Below are 19,219 nucleotides of genomic sequence, written 5' to 3'. Positions count from 1 at the left end.
CACGAGATTTTGGTGTTTGAGGGGGTCTGAGGGTCTCCCCCGGGTAAAAATATTTCGATTTAGAATGGCTGTGATGAGTTTTACGATGTATTTTAATGATTTTAAAGTGTTCTTAACATGATACTTTTTTTTTATTTAAAAGTTACCTGCATTTATTAGAAATGATAATTGTGAATGCCGTCATATTATAATGCATCTCTGCTCGATCTGAACATACCGGCTTCACTCCATCGGCACATTGTTGTTTGACACAAAATGATAATGAATTAATTGTCTTGCTAAGTCATATAAACAAATGAATATTTTAAGAGACATTTTTTTTTAAATAATACGTAGAATCCATTGATTGGCATGTTCAAGTGTATTGAATTTTTACTGTTTAAACGTTTCAACATTATATGCATACATGAACGTTTAAGGAATGTTTTTCAGTAAATCCTTTGGGAATATTTTGGTACTAGACGGTATTGTCCATGTTTTTCAGTAAATCCTTTGGGAATGTTTTTTGTACTAGACAATATTGTCCATGTTTTTTCAGTAAATCCTTTGGGAATGTTTTTGTACTAGACAGTATTGTCCATGTTTTTCAGTAAATCCTTTGGGAATGTTTTTGTACTAGACAGTGTTGTCCATGTTTTTCAGTAAATCCTTTGGGAATGTTTTGGTACTAGACGGTATTGTCCAGTGTTCCGAGAGGGATGAATTTGCCTATCAGGAAATGATTGCACATCTTCCTCTCAACTGTCATTCCAACCCTAAAAAGGTAAGTCCACAGCGAAATGTGTAATACTATTAATTTATGGTTATAACTTAGTAATGTGTAATCCCTGTGATGTCATGTTTCCTATGTTATGTTTATAATATGTGTATGAATACTGTAAACTAGCTTTCTTTTGCGGCTACTAAATATCGCGATTTCCATTTCAAAACATGTTTGCAATATAGATTTTTAGATATTAAATCACGAAGATAAACTTTCACTGTCAAAAGTAAATGGTATGCCAATGAAAGTTGGTTAACAGTATAATAAACTCTTATGCTTATAACAAAGTAATTTGGCTGGTTCCCAGAGGTTTGTTATAACTGTGTGTTCACTGAACTGACTACTATTGTGCTACCTTGTATATTTATGGTAGTGCTGACTGACTTTCGTCTAGATGTCTTAATGTACATACATGAACATTTGTAGTACTATTATAATATTTTGGGTATGGTTTGGTTGGTGTAATATCTCATTAACAGCCAGGGTAAATATAATAAAGGATGTACTAGGTTTTGACGGTAAAGCCAGAGTACTCACAGAAAAACCATGAACTGCCCCTTCTCTTAGCATAATACTGCTGTATACATTTACCCAACTTCAATGGAATATTTTCCCAATTCAAGGAAATATTGTATTAGAATATACATATTTCAATGAAAAAAATGTAATATTTTCCTATTTCAAATGGTACATGCCCTACAGAATTGTTGAGTATGCGAATAAAGTCATCAGTTGTTAAAGTATAATGTGTTAAATGATACATATCACATGTTTCTGAATTGATAATTGACCAAAAACACATACAAATGTAAGGAAAATGAGGAGGGGGTTCTTCTTCTATTGCTTGGGATTTTACATGTAGCAAGCTGATGTTCTCACACAAGTCTTAATAAATATGGTGAAAGTCTATTTGCTTTAAAAGTCTTTTAAAGGCCCACCCATTCTGAAAAAAAGTCTTAAAAACAACAATAACAAAGAAAATACATGTAAATATATCAACCTAGGTTACAACGCCAAATAAAACAAATGCAAGATTGCCTGCATAATCTATGTTACATGTAACAGTGAAGATTGATTTTGCTGTTTAACCATGTGGCGCTGTGATAGTCAACTAACACATGGTAGCTAGCTAGGATGATGGAGGGAAACATCAGGCAACCTGCTTTATGAAAATTAACTTTGAATTTATTTAAATAAATTGTTCAGAATTAGGTGATGATATGTGTCTCGCTGTCAAGTAGTATTAATGGTAAAAAGCTAATAACTTTTGCAAGCTAGTCTACAAAATTATCAATCTTGTTTTCCATTCCCATTTAAAAAATCAAAAGCCATTTGGGAAAGGTAGTGGCCCTTTTATTTCAAAAATGTTAAATTATTTTTAGATTACTGTGTTCATGATTTAAAGGCCCACTACCTTTCCGAAGCAAAATTAAAAGCTGACAATGCAAGTTAAAAACATGCAGTTGAAATTAAAAAAAAATATTAACGAAATTTTTTTTTTTCAAAAATTGTTTCTGAGACATCCCCTAGTTATGACAGTGTGGTATCTAAGGAAGTGGCAGCCATTTTTCTTTTGCTCTGCTTAGTAACCTTCACTGGCCAACCCCCTATATAAAGCACGGGACACTTGACACACGAGTATCATTCTAAACATATTTTGTCTCAGATACACATGCCCCGATATTGCAAATAACAATGTCAAATTGAAAATAAACACTGCACTCACCTGACAATATTTCATTGAAGTAATAGATGAATGTGTTGTCAGCTATATCCCAACATATGTCCAATACGAAATAATAAAACACTTCAATATACACGAAGTTTTACACGTACATGTACAACGACACGTGTGTGTCCTTGATAGTTGTCGCTCGTTCGGGTCAGGTACGTAGTCACGTGTATATGGTCAGTTGAGTGCGTCGGGTACGATGATATACGTGGAGATATGTGGATGGATTATTTTTGGATTTCTATTCACTTGCGTTGGAATTTTATTTTGAGAAACATCTAAATGACAACTTAGAGGAGTTGACATGTTTTCTTGCTAAAAAAAGTCCCATATAGTTTTACAGGTGAGGGTTTTGTTTACCTATTTGTAGGTGACATAACCTGTGGACTGCTAGGTGTATAGGTACATGAATGAGCGCACGTGTGTCGATTCACGCGCTTTATATAGGGGTCGGTGAGTCGTCGGAATGTAAAACAAAAATGGCTGTCCTCAACCGGGGAATGTCTCATAAACGATTCTTGGAAAACAAGTATACTTATTTTAAAAAAATCATGTTAATAATTTTAACTTGCATTGTCAGCTTTAAAGGTTTCTTAAAACATTAATAACAAAAGAAAATGCCGATCCATGGCCTAAGATGAGTTAACAAGACCAAACATATGGAAGATTTTCTCCGAAATATATGATAACAGTGGAGAGTCATTTCGCTGTTTTGTCGTCTGGCGCAATGATACTCAACTACCGCGCGGTATTTGGGACATTGTCGGGAAACATAAACGACCCGCATTATGAAAATTAACATTCTATTATTTTAATCAAATTTTTCTGAAGATGATGATGAGTGTAGTAGTAAAGATGAGTTAATAACTCTTGCGACTCTACAAAATTATCGATCTCGTTTTACATTCCCATTTAAAAAATTAAAAGCCGTTTTGGAAAGGTAATGGGCCTTTAAAATAAAATTTACTCAAAACAGCTGTTTTCATTGCATACTGTTGTAGAAACATTAAGATACCATACTGGAGCCAAACCACCTCCTGTTGCTCTTTAATTTAATGACCATACACTTTGCAACATCTGTTGTGTATATTCACCAAGCAACATAAAATATGCCATAATGTTCCGAAATAATGATTTAAAATAGCAGAACACAAAAGACATTTATGTGAAAGTACTCAAAGTCTATCTTGTACTGGTTGAAATATACTTGATGTATATATATGTGAATTCCACACCCATGTGATGCATCAGTGGTTTCTGGTGCATCTTTTTGAATATATGCATGCATGAGGCTAATCAAAACAAGTGTATGCATGATTATGAAAAATACAATATCTGGTTTGGATTTTTTCTTATTGACCAAGTACATGTACAAGTACACATTATGCCATATTGTAGTGATTTCTGCAAGGATGATACACCTGCAAAATGTGCCGGGGTCACGATGGCCCAGTGGTTAGGATGCCTAGACATACAAAATATTCCCACAATTAAGCCCTCCACCTCTGGGTAATGATTTTCAAATCCCTGACATGCAAGTGGGGCAGTTGCCGGGTACTGACCGCTGGTCATTGGTTTTTTTCCCGTTACTAAGGCTTCCTCCACCAACAAACCTAGCACGTCCTTACATGACCTTGGCTGTTATAGGACGTTAAACTAATAAAACCCAAACCTGTACGTGTATTTACACATAATTTCCTGTGATGGTGGTTGGGAGGATGTAGTATATTTGTCTGGATGTCGTCTGCACTGCAAGTCTTGTTTGGACATTTGTACGACGTCTTCTGACCTGCATTTGAATCTGTTTAATGATGAAACGTCACAGTCCTACCGTCCTACAGTCTACAATACTTATCAATATTGATTTTGAATTTTTATTTTACTTGTAAGAGTTTTTTATCCTTTTATTCATCAAGATATACCTGTACCTATATCTCTTTAATTGTTATTGATCAGAGAGATGAAGATATGTCTTTGGACTTAAACTGTGATGTTTTAAACAAAGTGCTTATTTTTATAAGATACAGCAGAAAATTTTGAAATGTTTTCATACAATATTGACCTATGATATGTTTTGTGTATGCATTAATGTAAGTTCACTTAGTTTTGATGTGCATGTGGGTTTCCAGTCTATACTGTTGTCTATGTAATTGTGTGAGGAGATCAATCTGTAGTTTGTAAGTTGTTCAAACTTGTGTCTAATCCTTATTTCCTTTTGGATAATAAGTAATGTTTAATGTAATAAAAAACATTGACTGCTACAGGTGTTGGTTGTTGGAGGAGGCGATGGGGGTGTTGTTCGTGAGGTCCTGAAACACAACGTCCAAAGTGTGGTTCTCTGTGAGATTGATGAGGTATAAATACATGTAATGTAGGATGTGGTTTGTACCCCAATAACAACTTAAAAGCCCAATATCCGTACCTTTCTTATTTTTTTCATGATTTAGAAGAATGTTGAAAAAAAATCCTGTTGTAAGTCATGCAGAGATACACATCTACAAATACTAACAACATCGGAGTCGAATTTAACTTGAATTTTTGTTGATAGTTACGTATAGTGTGGCTTTAATTATATGATATAAAAAAAGTATACAGTGGTGATGAATGTCACAACCACAATAAAAAAAAAATCAGAGCAAGATCGTCACTTTAATTAATGAAATGATAACACATTTTAAATTTAGATACTGTAGGTGTACTTATTTAAATGGTAGTATAATATATTTTAGCACTTTTTGTACTGTAGTTGAAGTGTTAATTAATGTTCAGCTTATATACTTCCGGTATGGAAACATTAATTTGTGCTAAAATGTATTTATTCTTCCATCCTAATGAATCATGTCTTAACAGTTTTCTGCATTTGTATTAATATTTTAATGCATTGAAGTATTAACTACTGTGCAGTATGTTAAAAGTAATTAAATTATCAGAATAGAGAACTAATATAGGCACTGCCTATTGTTTGATTCATCTTCTTATTTAGATAAAATGATGAATTGAGAAAGAATATTATCAGAAATGATATGTATCTTTCAATCCATAATCTGCTCATTTGATATCTAGAAAGTAAAATTTCACAAGTGTAAATTTTTGTTCCAGGAAGTTGTAGAAGTGAGTAAGAAATACCTGACGGAGATGTCCAAGTCTTTTGGTGACCCACGGCTGAAAGTGTTCATTGGTGACGGCGTACAGTTCATGAAACAAAACAAAGGAGAGTTTGATGTGATCATCACTGACGCCCCAGACCCGATAGGTCAGTATAAGGTTGATTATGTATACAATGTATGATTTAAGAAATTTGTTACCATAATCTACTGGTGGCCATGTGTGACTAATAATTGCCTACATATAATTATTACATGTAAAGCCCAACACCTGCGGTGTTATTTAACAATTAAAGGATTGTTAGATTGCATTTATTGGAGATATAAATGCAATCTGGGAGGTAGATAAATAGAATAGCGCCCGTTACTTTCAATTATCCAGACATTTAAAAGATTTTCATAGTTTCATAAATCATAACCAAATTCAACTACAATGTCAACTTTCCTGTACGGACTAACATGGTGTCAGTAAGCAAGACTCGCATCATGCATCATTACTACACCAAGTCTGACTGCATTTATTGGCTCATAATGCAGATCACGATTATCATTAGAGTAATGGGAGTCGCTGTGGCAAAATGTAATATAGATGTGTGTTAGAAGGGTGTGTGTTCCCGCTACGCCTACATTCTATAACAATAGGTAAGAAGATCAAAGAAAGTGTAATTATAGTCTGTTTCATACAAGTTTCTGATACATGTACTTCGTCTACTTACCTGGAGTTTACCTATGCGTGCATGTAGAATAATAGTAGTCTAGTAGTTTACTAGAAATTATAGTAAAAAATATAGTAGTTTACTAGATAATTCATCAATATTACATGTACATTATAGAATAGTCCTCGTGATGAAATATCATATTATAAAACATTTATTATGATTAATACATTAATGAAAAAAAAACATGTTGAAAATTTCCTACAAAAGTGTGTTGTAAAATGCACATTTTTACGGCATCATAATCTTCTTAGTGAAAATATGTGATTTGTTACATCATATTCTCAAGAATTAAACCTGCGATATGTACACCATTGAATGAAATATCACCTATAAAACTCTCTAAGCCACTTCTTATTCCATACCAATTTGTAAATGATGATTTGGAAAGAAGTGAAACTTACAAAAATATGCATGTAAGTAGGAAATATCATGTTGTATGCGTTCGATTTCAAGGTTTGTCATACCTATTTTTGCTGATTACATGATAGATGCTATTTTGCTAATTCCCTTATATAATTAGTCGCTGCCATAGGTTTCACATCATTTTTATTTTCTTATCTTTTTTTTTTTACAAAATTAATGTTAGTTTTCCTTGTGAATGTATTTGCCGTCTATTTGATCAGAAAGTAGACATTTCATAAAAATCCGTATATTTTGTCATGGATTGTATAACTTATGAACTTAATTAAGGACTATATGTATGGTTTGTGCCCTTTTATGATATATATAAGTTACTTAAAAACAGAAACTCGAAACTTTGTCAATTATTTGATATGCTAAATATAGAAAACATAGAGCGCGTCATTAAACAAAACTTATATTTATCTTATAAAGATATAACTTAAGTGCCTGTATATTCTCAGTAAAATATTACATGTATGTACATGTGCATGTATTTAATTTATGTTTCTGATTGACTCAATAATTTTATATTTTATAAGTTGCAAATAATTTCACTGCTCTCCTGATATAACTTCGGTTTGTCTTCATAAATTTGGTATCAACTCAAGCTCATAATCCAGGTAAAATGCATAGTATGAAATAGGTTAGCCGAAAAATTGAAATTGAACGCATGTAGGAGGGAATCCGTCCGTTAATATTCGAGATTTGTTACAACTGCTTTGAATAATCGTATATTGACGTATAACCTACACTGTTCTATGCATCTGTGGTTGGACAAGGGGAACACTTGTTTCATCTTTTATTTGCTACAAAAGCCCAAAATCTATTTTTTTCTCTAAAAATATTGTAAAGAATGGATGTTATACGTACTAACATTATGATGTTTGTCTCTAAGGTCTTATGTTATTAAGTTTTATTAGATTCCATAATATAAGAAATTCATTCGAAATTGATAGAGAAATATTGTCATAAAAATATATATATAATGCTGTTATGTGTGACCAAAAAAATCGGTGATAAATATCTTATTTTCATTTGTTTTTTTTCGTTCGTCTTTGCAAAAAATATATATACGTATACCTCTAGATACAATTACCAAAATCCATCTAACGACCTTTTGCCCATAATGCAAAACATAGTATATATGTCCAGGTAAAAAATCCAGGTAGATCACACACAGGTAAAGTTACCTTTATGATACAGACTATAATTGTTATAACAACATACTTGCTGGTAGATGTTTTTAAAAATGTAGGCGTTCCGGGATACAGCCGTTAGAAGTTATATGCGAAATGTTGTTTTCTTACATAGGTGTTGCTAAAGGACTGTTTGAAACAGATTACTACAACAGTATGAAAACTGCCCTGGCCCCAGGAGGTATTGTCTGTTCTCAAGGTAAGCCTAAATATATGAGTAACAAGATCAGGTTAATCTAATTAATAATTAAAGTCTTAATTAATGATGGTATCCATGGTTAAGGGATAGCAATACTGGCCGAGTGGTTGTGATATCGAAATATATATTACCACAAGCCCTCCACCTTCAAGTTGCGAGTTTGAACCCCATATTTGTGCAGTTATCAGATAGTACACTGGTTGTCCCACACCTCATGAACCTGGAATATACTTAACTGACCTAGACTGTTAAATCAATCAACAAAATCAAATTTTAAAAATACATGGTTATAGCCATACAAATTTGTGTTTTAAGATTTCAGAAGAAAAAAACCTGACAAAAACTCAAATTAAAGACAGTCATTATCAGAATTATAAGTAATCAAATATTACTATAAAATACAGAATTTGTTTTGTCTGAAGTGTGAACTGACCATTTATATGTCCTTACATGTGCCAAGTTGTCATGAGGCAGATTACTTAAATAAATCGCTGTGACAAAGACTATATATAACTAACAAGTGCAATTATAGACTGTTTTACCTGAAAATTGTAAAAATGGATCGCCATGAACAAGTATAGATCACCATGAACAAGTCATTGGACAAGAAAATTTGCCAAGAAATTTGATTACAGTAAGTAATAAAAGTGATTTATAATTTACAGGTGAGAGCTTCTACTTCGACCTGGAGTTTATTACAGGGTTTTTAGCCATGGCCCGCACGGCGTTTCCTCGGGTTGGGTTTGCCTACACCATGATGCCAAGTTATACGGGCGGCCATATTGGATTTGTCATGTGTAGCACAAGCCCTGTAAGTTTTTACCAATCATAGTGGGGATATACAGTATAAAATTACTCAAAAATAGTAATTTTTCAATGATTAAAAGGGATATGCATCATGTAGGTAACATGAAACAATTGAAAGTAATGTTAGTGTATAATAAAATAGATTTTGTAGTGTTGAATAATGAATTAATGTTAGTGTAAGATAAAATAGATTTTGTAGTGTTGAATATAGTAATGAATTAATGTTAGTGTAAGATAAAATAGATTTTGTAGTGTTGAATAATGAATTAATGTTAGTGTAAGATAAAATAGACTTTGTAGTGTTGAATATAGTAATGAATTAATGTTAGTGTAGAATAAAATAGATTTTGTAGTGTTGAATAATGAATTAATGTTAGTGTAAGATAAAATAGATTTTGTAGTGTTGGTTACAGTAATGAATTAATGTTAGTGTAAGATAAAATAGATTTTGTAGTGTTGGTTACAGTAATGAATTAATGTTGGTGTAAGATAAAATAGATTTTGTAGTGTTGATTACGGTAGTGAATTAATGTTAGTGTAAGATAAAATAGATTTTGTAGTGTTGGTTACAGTAATGAATTAATGTTAGTGTAAGATAAAATAGATTTTGTAGTGTTGGTTACAGTAATGAATTAATGTTAGTGTAAGATAAAATAGATTTTGTAGTGTTGGTTACAGTAATGAATTAATGTTAGTGTAAGATAAAATGGATTTTGTAGTGTTGGTTACAGTAATGAATTAATGTTAGTGTAAGATAAAATAGATTTTGTAGTGTTGGTTACAGTAATGAATTAATGTTAGTGTAAGATAAAATAGATTTTGTAGTGTTGATTACGGTAGTGAATTAATGTTAGTGTAAGATAAAATAGGTTTTGTAGTGTTGATTACAGTAATGAATTAATGTTAGTGTAAGATAAAATAGATTTTGTAGTGTGTTGATTACAGTAATGAATTAATGTTAGTGTAAGATAAAATAGATTTTGTAGTGTTGATTACGGTAGTGAATTCATCTTTATGAAAAATTGATAAACAAAAAGATTATTACAAAATAGTTACATTCAATTGCAACTTCTGCAATATAAACTAACCAAGGCAAAGTGATGTCTATGGTGGCATAACTGACACCCAAAAAATGACCATTATGACATCACTAATGTTGACATGGTAACTTCAACTGATCACCATCAAAATATCTGTTCCATCCTGTGGATTAATTGTCCTTGATAAATGGTTTTCTTGGTCTAACTTAAACAATGTAAAGACTCCAACATGAGTTAATAATGTAATTATAAGTATTAAACTATCTCCCTATGGCATGTATGGTCTATATAAATGCCAGAGCTTTGCAGTCAATCATCTCAAAATGCGCTAGCACGCATTATAAAGATCGTCTGCAAAGCTCTGCCATCTACATGTATATAGAACATATATATATAGATGCCATAGAAAGACAGTTTAAGCCTTAAATAAAAATATGCAAAAGGTGTTTAATTCCTATTGAAATGCATTCTGATCCATCATATCGTAAATTTCCTTCAAAATCCCAGAGTAAAACAACGGAAGTAACTCTGATAGATCAAACAGATATCCTTTTTTACTTTACCTGGTCCATAAGGACGGAGGTGAGCTTATGGGATACCGCAGCGTCCGGCGTCCGTCAACAATCGACTTCTTCTCCATAACCGCTGGTCGGATTTCAACAAAATTTGACTGGTAGCATCCTTATGGGCTACTAACTGAAAATTGTACAAATGATGGGGCTGATCCCCTGGGGGCCTGAGGGGCGGGGCCAAAAGGGGTCAATTTGGCTATTTCCATATAAACGACTTCTTCTCTGAAACCAAGCATGGGATAGCACCCATAATGCAATGGTAGCATCCTTATAGGGTGGGGATTCAAAATTGTACAAATGATGGGGCTGACCCCCCGGGGGCCTGAGGGGCGGGGTCAAATGGGGTCAATTTGGCTATTTCCATAAAACGACTTCTTCTCTGAAACTAAGCAAGAGATAGCACTCATAATGCAATGGTAGTATCCTTATAGGGTGGGGATTCAAAATTGTACAAATGATGGGGCTGACCCCCGGGGGCCTGAGGGGCGGGGTCAAAAGTGGTCAATTTCCATATAAATGACTTTTTCTCTGCAACTTAACATGGGATTACGCTCATAATGCAATGGTTACATCCTTATAGGGTTTGGATTCAAAATTGTGCAAATGATGGGGCTGACCCCCCGGGGGCCTGAAGGGTGGGGTCAAAAGGGGTTAATTTAGCTATTTCCATATAAACGACTTCTTCTCTGCAACTAAGAATGGAAGAGCACTTATAATGCAATGGTAGCATCCTTATAGGGTTGGGATTTGAAATTGTACAAATGATAGGGCTGACCCCAGGGGCCTTAGACGGCAATAGATGCGAGGTCAAAAAGGTAAATTAGGCTACTACTTTCATATAAATTTCTTTGTCTCTGAACCTATGTATTGGATAGCATATTTGTATGGTATCAATAGCATTATTGTATGGTTGTGATTCAAAATTAAACTTTGGGAGTCAATTTTGCTTATTTTTCTGATTGTCAGAGTCTTGTGATAATTACTAAAAAAAAAACCAGGTGAGCGATACAGGCCCTCTGGGCCTCTTGTTTACTTTACGTTAGTAATCATAAATGACGGAGTTCAACTAAGGGAAGTAACTCTTGATTAATACTTCATACAGAAAGGTGTTTTTGATCTTTGTGTGTCATGCACTTGTATTTTGTAGGACGTTGTATTTGAGGAGCCAGTAAGGTGTTATACAGATGAAGAAATCAGTCAGATGGATCTTCGTTACTACAACACAGCCATTCATCGGGCAGCTTTTGTTTTACCACAGTTTGTTAAAAAGGTAAGCTAATTTATTTTATAGAAGGATGAATTATCCTGGGCCGTTTTCTATTTCAAGTATTAATCCTGACGAACCTGAAGATTTTGATACAGGCCTGTGAGGGATTTTCTAAGGCTCGTCCGAAAAACATGTGACGTCACCAGGTCTGTCATTAATTAAAAATCGATTAACTAGGTCCAGCCAGTCAATCCTTATTAAGGATAATGGCCATATTAAATCTTTGAATACTACTGGAGACAACTATATGGGCTTGTATGTGGAGGTCGAAGGGGAGATACTTGTGAATTTTCTGCTTGAAAGGGGAGTCATTTTGTGAATTAAAAACCTACTGCTAATCTAAATACAAACGATGAAATCCTTGTTAACATGCTATGTTTAAAAGCATATTTACTTTATGAAATTGGTCTGCGTCTGATTGCCATTTTGAATGTTATGTACATTTGTATTCGCATGTGTAAGACATTGGACAAAGACATGGCAAACATTGGTTATAGAGTAAATTCATTTTACAGCATAGGTTTAATATACTTATATTTATTATCACATACAGTCAAACCTGTGTATAAAGGACACCCAGGGGACAAGGCTAAAATGTCCTTTATAGAGAGGTGTCCTTTATATAGAGGTCAGTTTTTTGACGAGTTATGTCCCCTGAGCGGTTCAACCTAAGCAATCTTTTCATACACAAATACATGTATTTGTCTCATTTTCTTTTCATTTGGTTCATTTTGATATATATGAGAAGTAACATACTGTATTTTTCCTATTAGAGAGCCTCCTCTAATAAGGGCGCCCCTACGTTTTTCGCTGAAAAAAATCAACTGATTACATACAATATTTGTGCCAGATTGTGACGATTTGTCTTTGCAGACACTAATAAAATACTGTTTCACATCAATCTGATGCTTAACAGATATCCAAGCAGCTATAAATTTATTGCATTGGGCAACTTAGGACATCTTTGCCAAGTGTTTACACATAGGAACAGCGAGAATGCCATGTTCAAAACAAAACGTGTCACTTGAATGTCCCACACATGTGTATGGATGAAGACTAACTGGCAACAACATTTTAGTGATGTCTATACAGGTTTCATGAATACTTACTATATATCTATGATAAAGGTTCCTAAATAACAGGATTGTTATCATTTCAAAGCATTTTATTGTGTGCTCTTGTCGGTATTTGCCATCTGCCAGAAAACGAAAGTAGCGATCGAAAGCAATGTCTGCCATTTTGTGTACGCATGGTAAACAAACAGGCTAGCATGAAATGCCAAAATTCTGTGAAACAGACATAATTAACCAATGTTTAATACTTCTGGTGCATACATTTCTTCATAATTATGTAATTTCAATACTTACTTGGCTTCAAAACGTAAGTTAGTTATAGTAAGTTTCAGAAAAATACGAAACTAAAAGCAAGATGACTATAGTCTATTTCAGAAAAAAACATCTAAAAATGGTTTCAAATAACGGCGTCCCCCCCCCCCTATGCCATTTACCTGCGCCCGGCGTCCTCATTAGGGAAAAAACAGTAATTATTTTTTAAAGGAGCAAGGTTATTCAGGACAAATAATTTGTTAACATCTTCAGATAAATAAAACAACTCTTTCGTGAAGGTTATGAACAATTCATTATATCGTCTGTTTTTGTAAAATCCCAAATAAAAAGTGGCACAAAATGAGGAAATCAATGTTTGGGCTCGTTCAAAAATTTCCATTTGGGGTTGACAATATCTTGGAAGATTCCATCTTTTCGCCACTCATTGGTCCGTACATGTTATTGTTCTAAACACATTGTTGATGAGCCGAGTAAAGTGTCCAGGCTTTCGTGAGTCTCTGTTATTTCAGACAAAACAAATGTAAACACATGTAGTCGTGAACTGGCTGACATCAAAAAGTCGCTATACAAACAATGGTTCACACCCAACGAGTCCCAAAGATGTATTCCAACACAGATATAATGCAAACCCCAGAGTGTTATGAAAGGTGACGTAAGGGAAATAACTCTAAATGACTAACACAGAAGAACATTGCCGATATATATGGCTTTGATGGACAGGTTCAAAATAAGATGTTCGCTGTTTGTATTATAGAATATTTACTGTCTTCAGGTTTAATTTAAGTGTTAGCTTTCTTCATAGAAAGTGTCCGCTTTACACATTCAATTCACATAGTGATTTTCATTCAAATACCATGTCTTTTTGTGTCCACTATTCTGTATATTTATGTAATCTAACTTCTACTGAAAGCTTGTTTTTTTCAAGTGAATGTACCGACGTTCGGAAAATTTATTTGTGTCCGTTATATGGAAATTTTACCGACTTACAGACTAAACTTAGTGTCCGCTGTCCGCTTTGAGGAGGTGTCCGCTATATACATGACAATATTTATATAGTGATTTTTCTTGGGGATTCCTAGCACTGTCCGTTATGGACAGGTGTTCGCTATATAGAGGTGTCCGCTATTGCAGGTTTGACTGTAATATATTGTACAGTGCAACTTCCCGAAACTGAACCTTCTCAAAACCGATCGCCTCTAGAAACCGAACATGGATGTCATGTACAGAATGAATTCCTCTTTATTAATAGTGAATAAAACTTCCCAAAACCAATCTCTCCCAATTCCAAATACCGGACCAAATTTGAGATTGGTATAGTCAAATGTAACTAAAACACACTTCTGAAAACCGGCCACATCGCTAGTTTACATTGAGGTCTGATCAACTGACAGTGAAATACACACGTACCTGTGATGACATTTACATAAACAATTAATATCGGTCGGTTAATATAACGAACACTAGGCAGTACAGTGTAGTGTAGAAAATGACTTCCGATCAATAAAATATGGATCGTAATGATGGATATTTAGTTCACTTCTCCAAACAGAACCCTCTCTAAACCGGCCTAAATTTTATGCACTGACCATAATCGGTTAAGGGAAGTTCCACTGTATATACCGTATTGGACCAAATAAGTGCCCCTCCCCTTTTTTTTAGGCTTCAATTCACTTACTTTAGATTAAATGGATATTTTCACAAGTATTTTAGTTCGCAATCAGCAAGTGTAAATAACATATCTGCTTGTAATATTTACACGATTAATATGCTGTCTAGTTAATCAACCTTTTCATGTATGTAACCATATAAAAAAAAACAAATGTGGGGAAAATTTTGTCGCTCAAATGTCATTTGCTAAATTACCGGTAGTGTAAATTTCGCCCTCATGTAAATTTCCACATAACAATATATGTTTGACTTATATTTAACATATTCCTTTGGGTTTTTTCAGGCACTTGAGCCAGCACAGGGCACCAATGGCCAAACAGTAGACACATGAGGTCCAGTGAAGTAGACAGTATTTGTCATCTGTATATATTTTATTGATGTTCACATTTATAAGCCAGATTATCATTTGCTGTTATTTTATCTTGATCATAATATTCCATTAATGTCTCTACTAAGTGCTGCCTTTATTTTTCCGCCGTCAATTTTTTTTACATAGAATAATGTATTCATTATTATACACATATTTTGTTTGAAACTTTTTATTGGTTATACATAATTCTGTTTCCTATTAATGTTGATACTTACTCCATTTTTAGACATATCAATAAGCTATAAAAATAACATTGTTTATTTCCATCGTTGATAACCAACATGTGACAGGGTCTCATAACACTCTGAGAGAAATTTTCCATACTTTTAGATGATTGAGTAAAAGGTATAAGCTACAAAAATGTAGCTGAGAAATGTGTACTATATGTCAAACAGATGTATTATTTTCCACTTAATGAATGCCCATACAGAGGACTTTGGGTCCTTTGAGAAGGGGGGAGGGTGCTAGTAACCAAATTATGAAAATATAGTAAGCTTTCTCAAATTATCGCTCAGAGGGAGCCACAAATATATTTGCAAAATAAGTAATAGAAAATGATCTAAGTCTACGTTTTTTTAAAAGAATTAATCTTTAGTAACTTTTAATAGGGGAGGGGCCTATTTTATATAAGTTTAGAGACTTTGTTTTTATTCCTTAAACAATGAATTAGAAACATTTATGAAATATTTTTGTTTAAGATCATTTATATATCCTGGTAACTAGAATAAAAAACTGAGAAACACATAATGGAAATTCATCACATTTTTGATACATGGAGATAATGTATATTGTTTAAAATTGGTGGGATCCATATTGATCCATATTTTGTGGTTTTCTATATGGAGCATAGTAAAAAACATTGAATTTTGAGGTTCACTAATTCTGTGAGCTATTGTTCTTAGATATGCCAATCAATTCATGGATTGAAAAGGCGAATACACTGGAAATAAACCTACCAGCAAAATTTAACTGCTATACATTATTTTATTTACTGTAAAAATGAATATTTTCGTGTTTGGAAATTTCCGATAAGCCAACTCCCAAATTATCCGTGGTGTGGAAATTTTCACGCTGTTAAACCTACCATAAAACAATTTTTACAGTACTATAGTCGGTATTTATTCATGTTAAATGTTTCATTCTATATAATAAAAAGTCACACAACTCAAAATCTTTTCTTCTGTAATTCAGAATAATCGTAAGACTACATGTACATACACATGTACCTACTTGACTGACTATGATATTGTTACATTAGAGTGACACTTGAAAGCTGACATGCTTTTGAAAGCAGCATGGCTGAATACCTGTTCACAGGATGTTTTTTATTATAGGGTGCCAGTAATGTGCTATTGTCATAACATACTCATCTATGTATCTTATTACAAGTATTTATACTTCGGACAACGATCATGATAACGTTACATAACACTGACAACTTGAGTGTAGTGATGAATATATCTGAACTACAAGACAAGAGTTGGTGTCTTGGATTTTATTATCAGTTTATACCTAGTGAAAATATTCACGAGTCAATATTTTCAAGCGTATATATTTTCCCATGTAGATATTATTCACGGAGATTTAATGATTGCGAAATGAAATACATGTATGCGAAATTTCCACATCGCTAACATTTCCACTTTTACAGTAATAAGTAACAATGCTAAAATTCTATAAATACAAGTGCTATATTTTATTGCAAAATCATGGAAACTGTATAGTTACAAATGTAATTGACTTTGAATCAAATTTTTGTGGCATAATGTTTACCTTTAGTAACTTTTCAATGGTTTTGATATCTGCATTACATTCAGTCATGTAATGAATGTGGAAGTTTTAATTAAACATTGTTAATTTCATTCCTATGTTCAATTTTAATTGGAATCTATTAGTTGATATTGTTATATATATTATGCTCATTAAATTTTCATCTTTTTTATTTGAACATGTTAATTGATTATCCGTTAAAATTTTCAAATCATGTGAGTTTTTATTGTTGATTTATAATTATCAATAGTGAATCATATTGGTTTAAGAATGAAAAATTATATTAATTTTGTTGAAATTTTAGATAAGATTGTTGTTTCTATTTCAAAAATAGATAAAGCAATTAAAAAAGAAATATTATGAGAACTACAATATTAATTTGTCACTTCTGCATTTTATTTTCATTCACCCCTGAAATTTCATAATGGACTAGTCTAGTCTTTGATTTAGAAGAGCCTAAATGTGTCTTCATGGGGAATGAATTAATAGCTGCATAATTATATTCAGAAGTGTAAATTATACACAACTTCTAAGTTGGTTCGGTGATCGAGGTTTGAGCCTTCTTTCTATGATATTGTTGTTGATATTTTTTTTTACTATTTTTCTTGTCATTCCCAATGATTGTTCTTTTACCATAATAAAAGATAATTTTCAGTTTTGTTATCGCTATCATAAATGTTATGCATAATTTCTATATGTTTAAACATTTTATGCCTATAAAATCCACTATTTCACTTGTTTTACGTTACCATTGCAAAATGTTCTCCCTTTAATCTTATGTTGCATGGTTTTAAATGTCTTTTAATGCCTTTAATTTAATGTTTTTTGAGATGATAATTCAATATAGACTCAAGGAGAGAAAAAAAAACTTTTTTATTTCAACGTGTTAAGCAGCTGATTAGAATTTGTGAATACATTGTCACAAGAATATTTCAAATAAATCGTTGTGAAAATGTTGATGTAAAGTCTAAAAATGTGAAAATAAATCATGGTGAAAGAATAGATTGGTTTACAGCTAATAAATAAAGTTCTTGCTTTAGTGTATCACTTATTTGCATTTATATGACGATTGTGGAATACCAGTAAGCAAAGTAGATTTGCTAACTTAAAGATTTACATGCAGGTATACATTTGACTCCGTCTGCTATAAATGTGTTCATGATTTTCTTTTATAAAACAATTTTGATTATTGGTCAGTCGATGGTTTATTCATCAAGAATTGTTTTTGTTTTAGAAAGCAATTCTCGAATTGGATGGTTGTCTACGTTATTGTGTATTTGTGTTAGTGACTTAGTATAATAATATATATATACATATTAATTAATTAAGGACAAAAGACGTATTATATTATATATTGTTGTGTAAAAAGAAATTTAAGGTTTGTTAATTTTCGTCTTTTCGGGGCGAAAAGACGAAAAGACGAAAATTAAGGTTTGTTAAATTTCGTCTTTTCGGGGCGAAAGACGAAAAGACGAAAAGACGAAAATTAAGGTTTTTTAAATTTCGTCTTTTCGGGGCGAAAAGACGAAAAGACGAAAATTAAGGTTTGTTAAATTTCGTCTTTTCGGGGCGAAAAGACGAAAAGACGAAAAGACGAAAATTAAGGTTTGTTAAAACGTCTTTTCGGGTCGAAAAGACGAAAAGACTTCGAAATTTAAGTGTTTGATTAATTTTTTCGTCTTTTCGGGGCGAAAAGACGAAATTAAGGTTTGTTAAATTTCGTCTTTTCGGGGCGAAAAGACGAAAAGACGAAAATTAAGGTTTGTTTATTTTCGTCTTTTCGGGGCGAAAAGACGAAAAGACGAAAATTAAGGTTTGTTAACAAAAAGTCAAACACGTAAAGACGAAAGTGATACACGCTAATTAGCGATTTTGAGTCTCGTCTTTTCGCCTTCAAAATTCTCGTCTTTTCGTCTTTTCGTCTTTTCGCCCCGAAAAGACGAAATTTAACAAACCTTAATTTTCGTCTTTTCGCCCCGAAAAGACGAAAATTAACAAACCTTAATTTTCGTCTTTTCGTCTTTTCGTCTTTTCGCCCCGAAAAGACGAAATTTAACAAACCTTAAAGGCGAAAATTAACAAACCTTAAATTTCGTCTTTTCGTCTTTTCGCCCCGAAAAGAGACGAAAATTAACAAACCTTAATTTTCGTCTTTTCGTCTTTTCGCCTTCCGGTCCGGTGTGGAAGTCATTTTGAAATCTTTTTATCTTAATATTGACTTAATTGTTCAATATGGAAGCATCAAAGAAGTTTATGATAACAAT

At 32.9% G+C, this 19,219-nt stretch overlaps 1 protein-coding gene across 1 annotated transcript; it reads left to right on the top strand.

Moving 5' to 3' along the window:
* Positions 1–616: 616 nt before the first annotated feature.
* Positions 617–18,278, top strand: LOC138331587 (spermidine synthase-like). The gene is made up of 7 exons (XM_069279290.1): positions 617–763; positions 4,760–4,849; positions 5,595–5,748; positions 8,032–8,115; positions 8,781–8,926; positions 11,682–11,804; positions 15,099–18,278. Exons 1-7 carry the CDS (start codon positions 632–634, stop codon positions 15,144–15,146), a joined length of 777 nt encoding a protein of 258 aa, XP_069135391.1. The 5' UTR covers positions 617–631; the 3' UTR covers positions 15,147–18,278.
* The last annotated feature ends 941 nt before the right edge of the window (positions 18,279–19,219 follow it).

The sequence above is a fragment of the Argopecten irradians genome, chromosome 9, assembly GCF_041381155.1.
Source record: "Argopecten irradians isolate NY chromosome 9, Ai_NY, whole genome shotgun sequence".
Classification (NCBI taxonomy): domain Eukaryota; kingdom Metazoa; phylum Mollusca; class Bivalvia; order Pectinida; family Pectinidae; genus Argopecten; species Argopecten irradians.
This window is presented reverse-complemented; position numbering and strand designations above follow the sequence as displayed.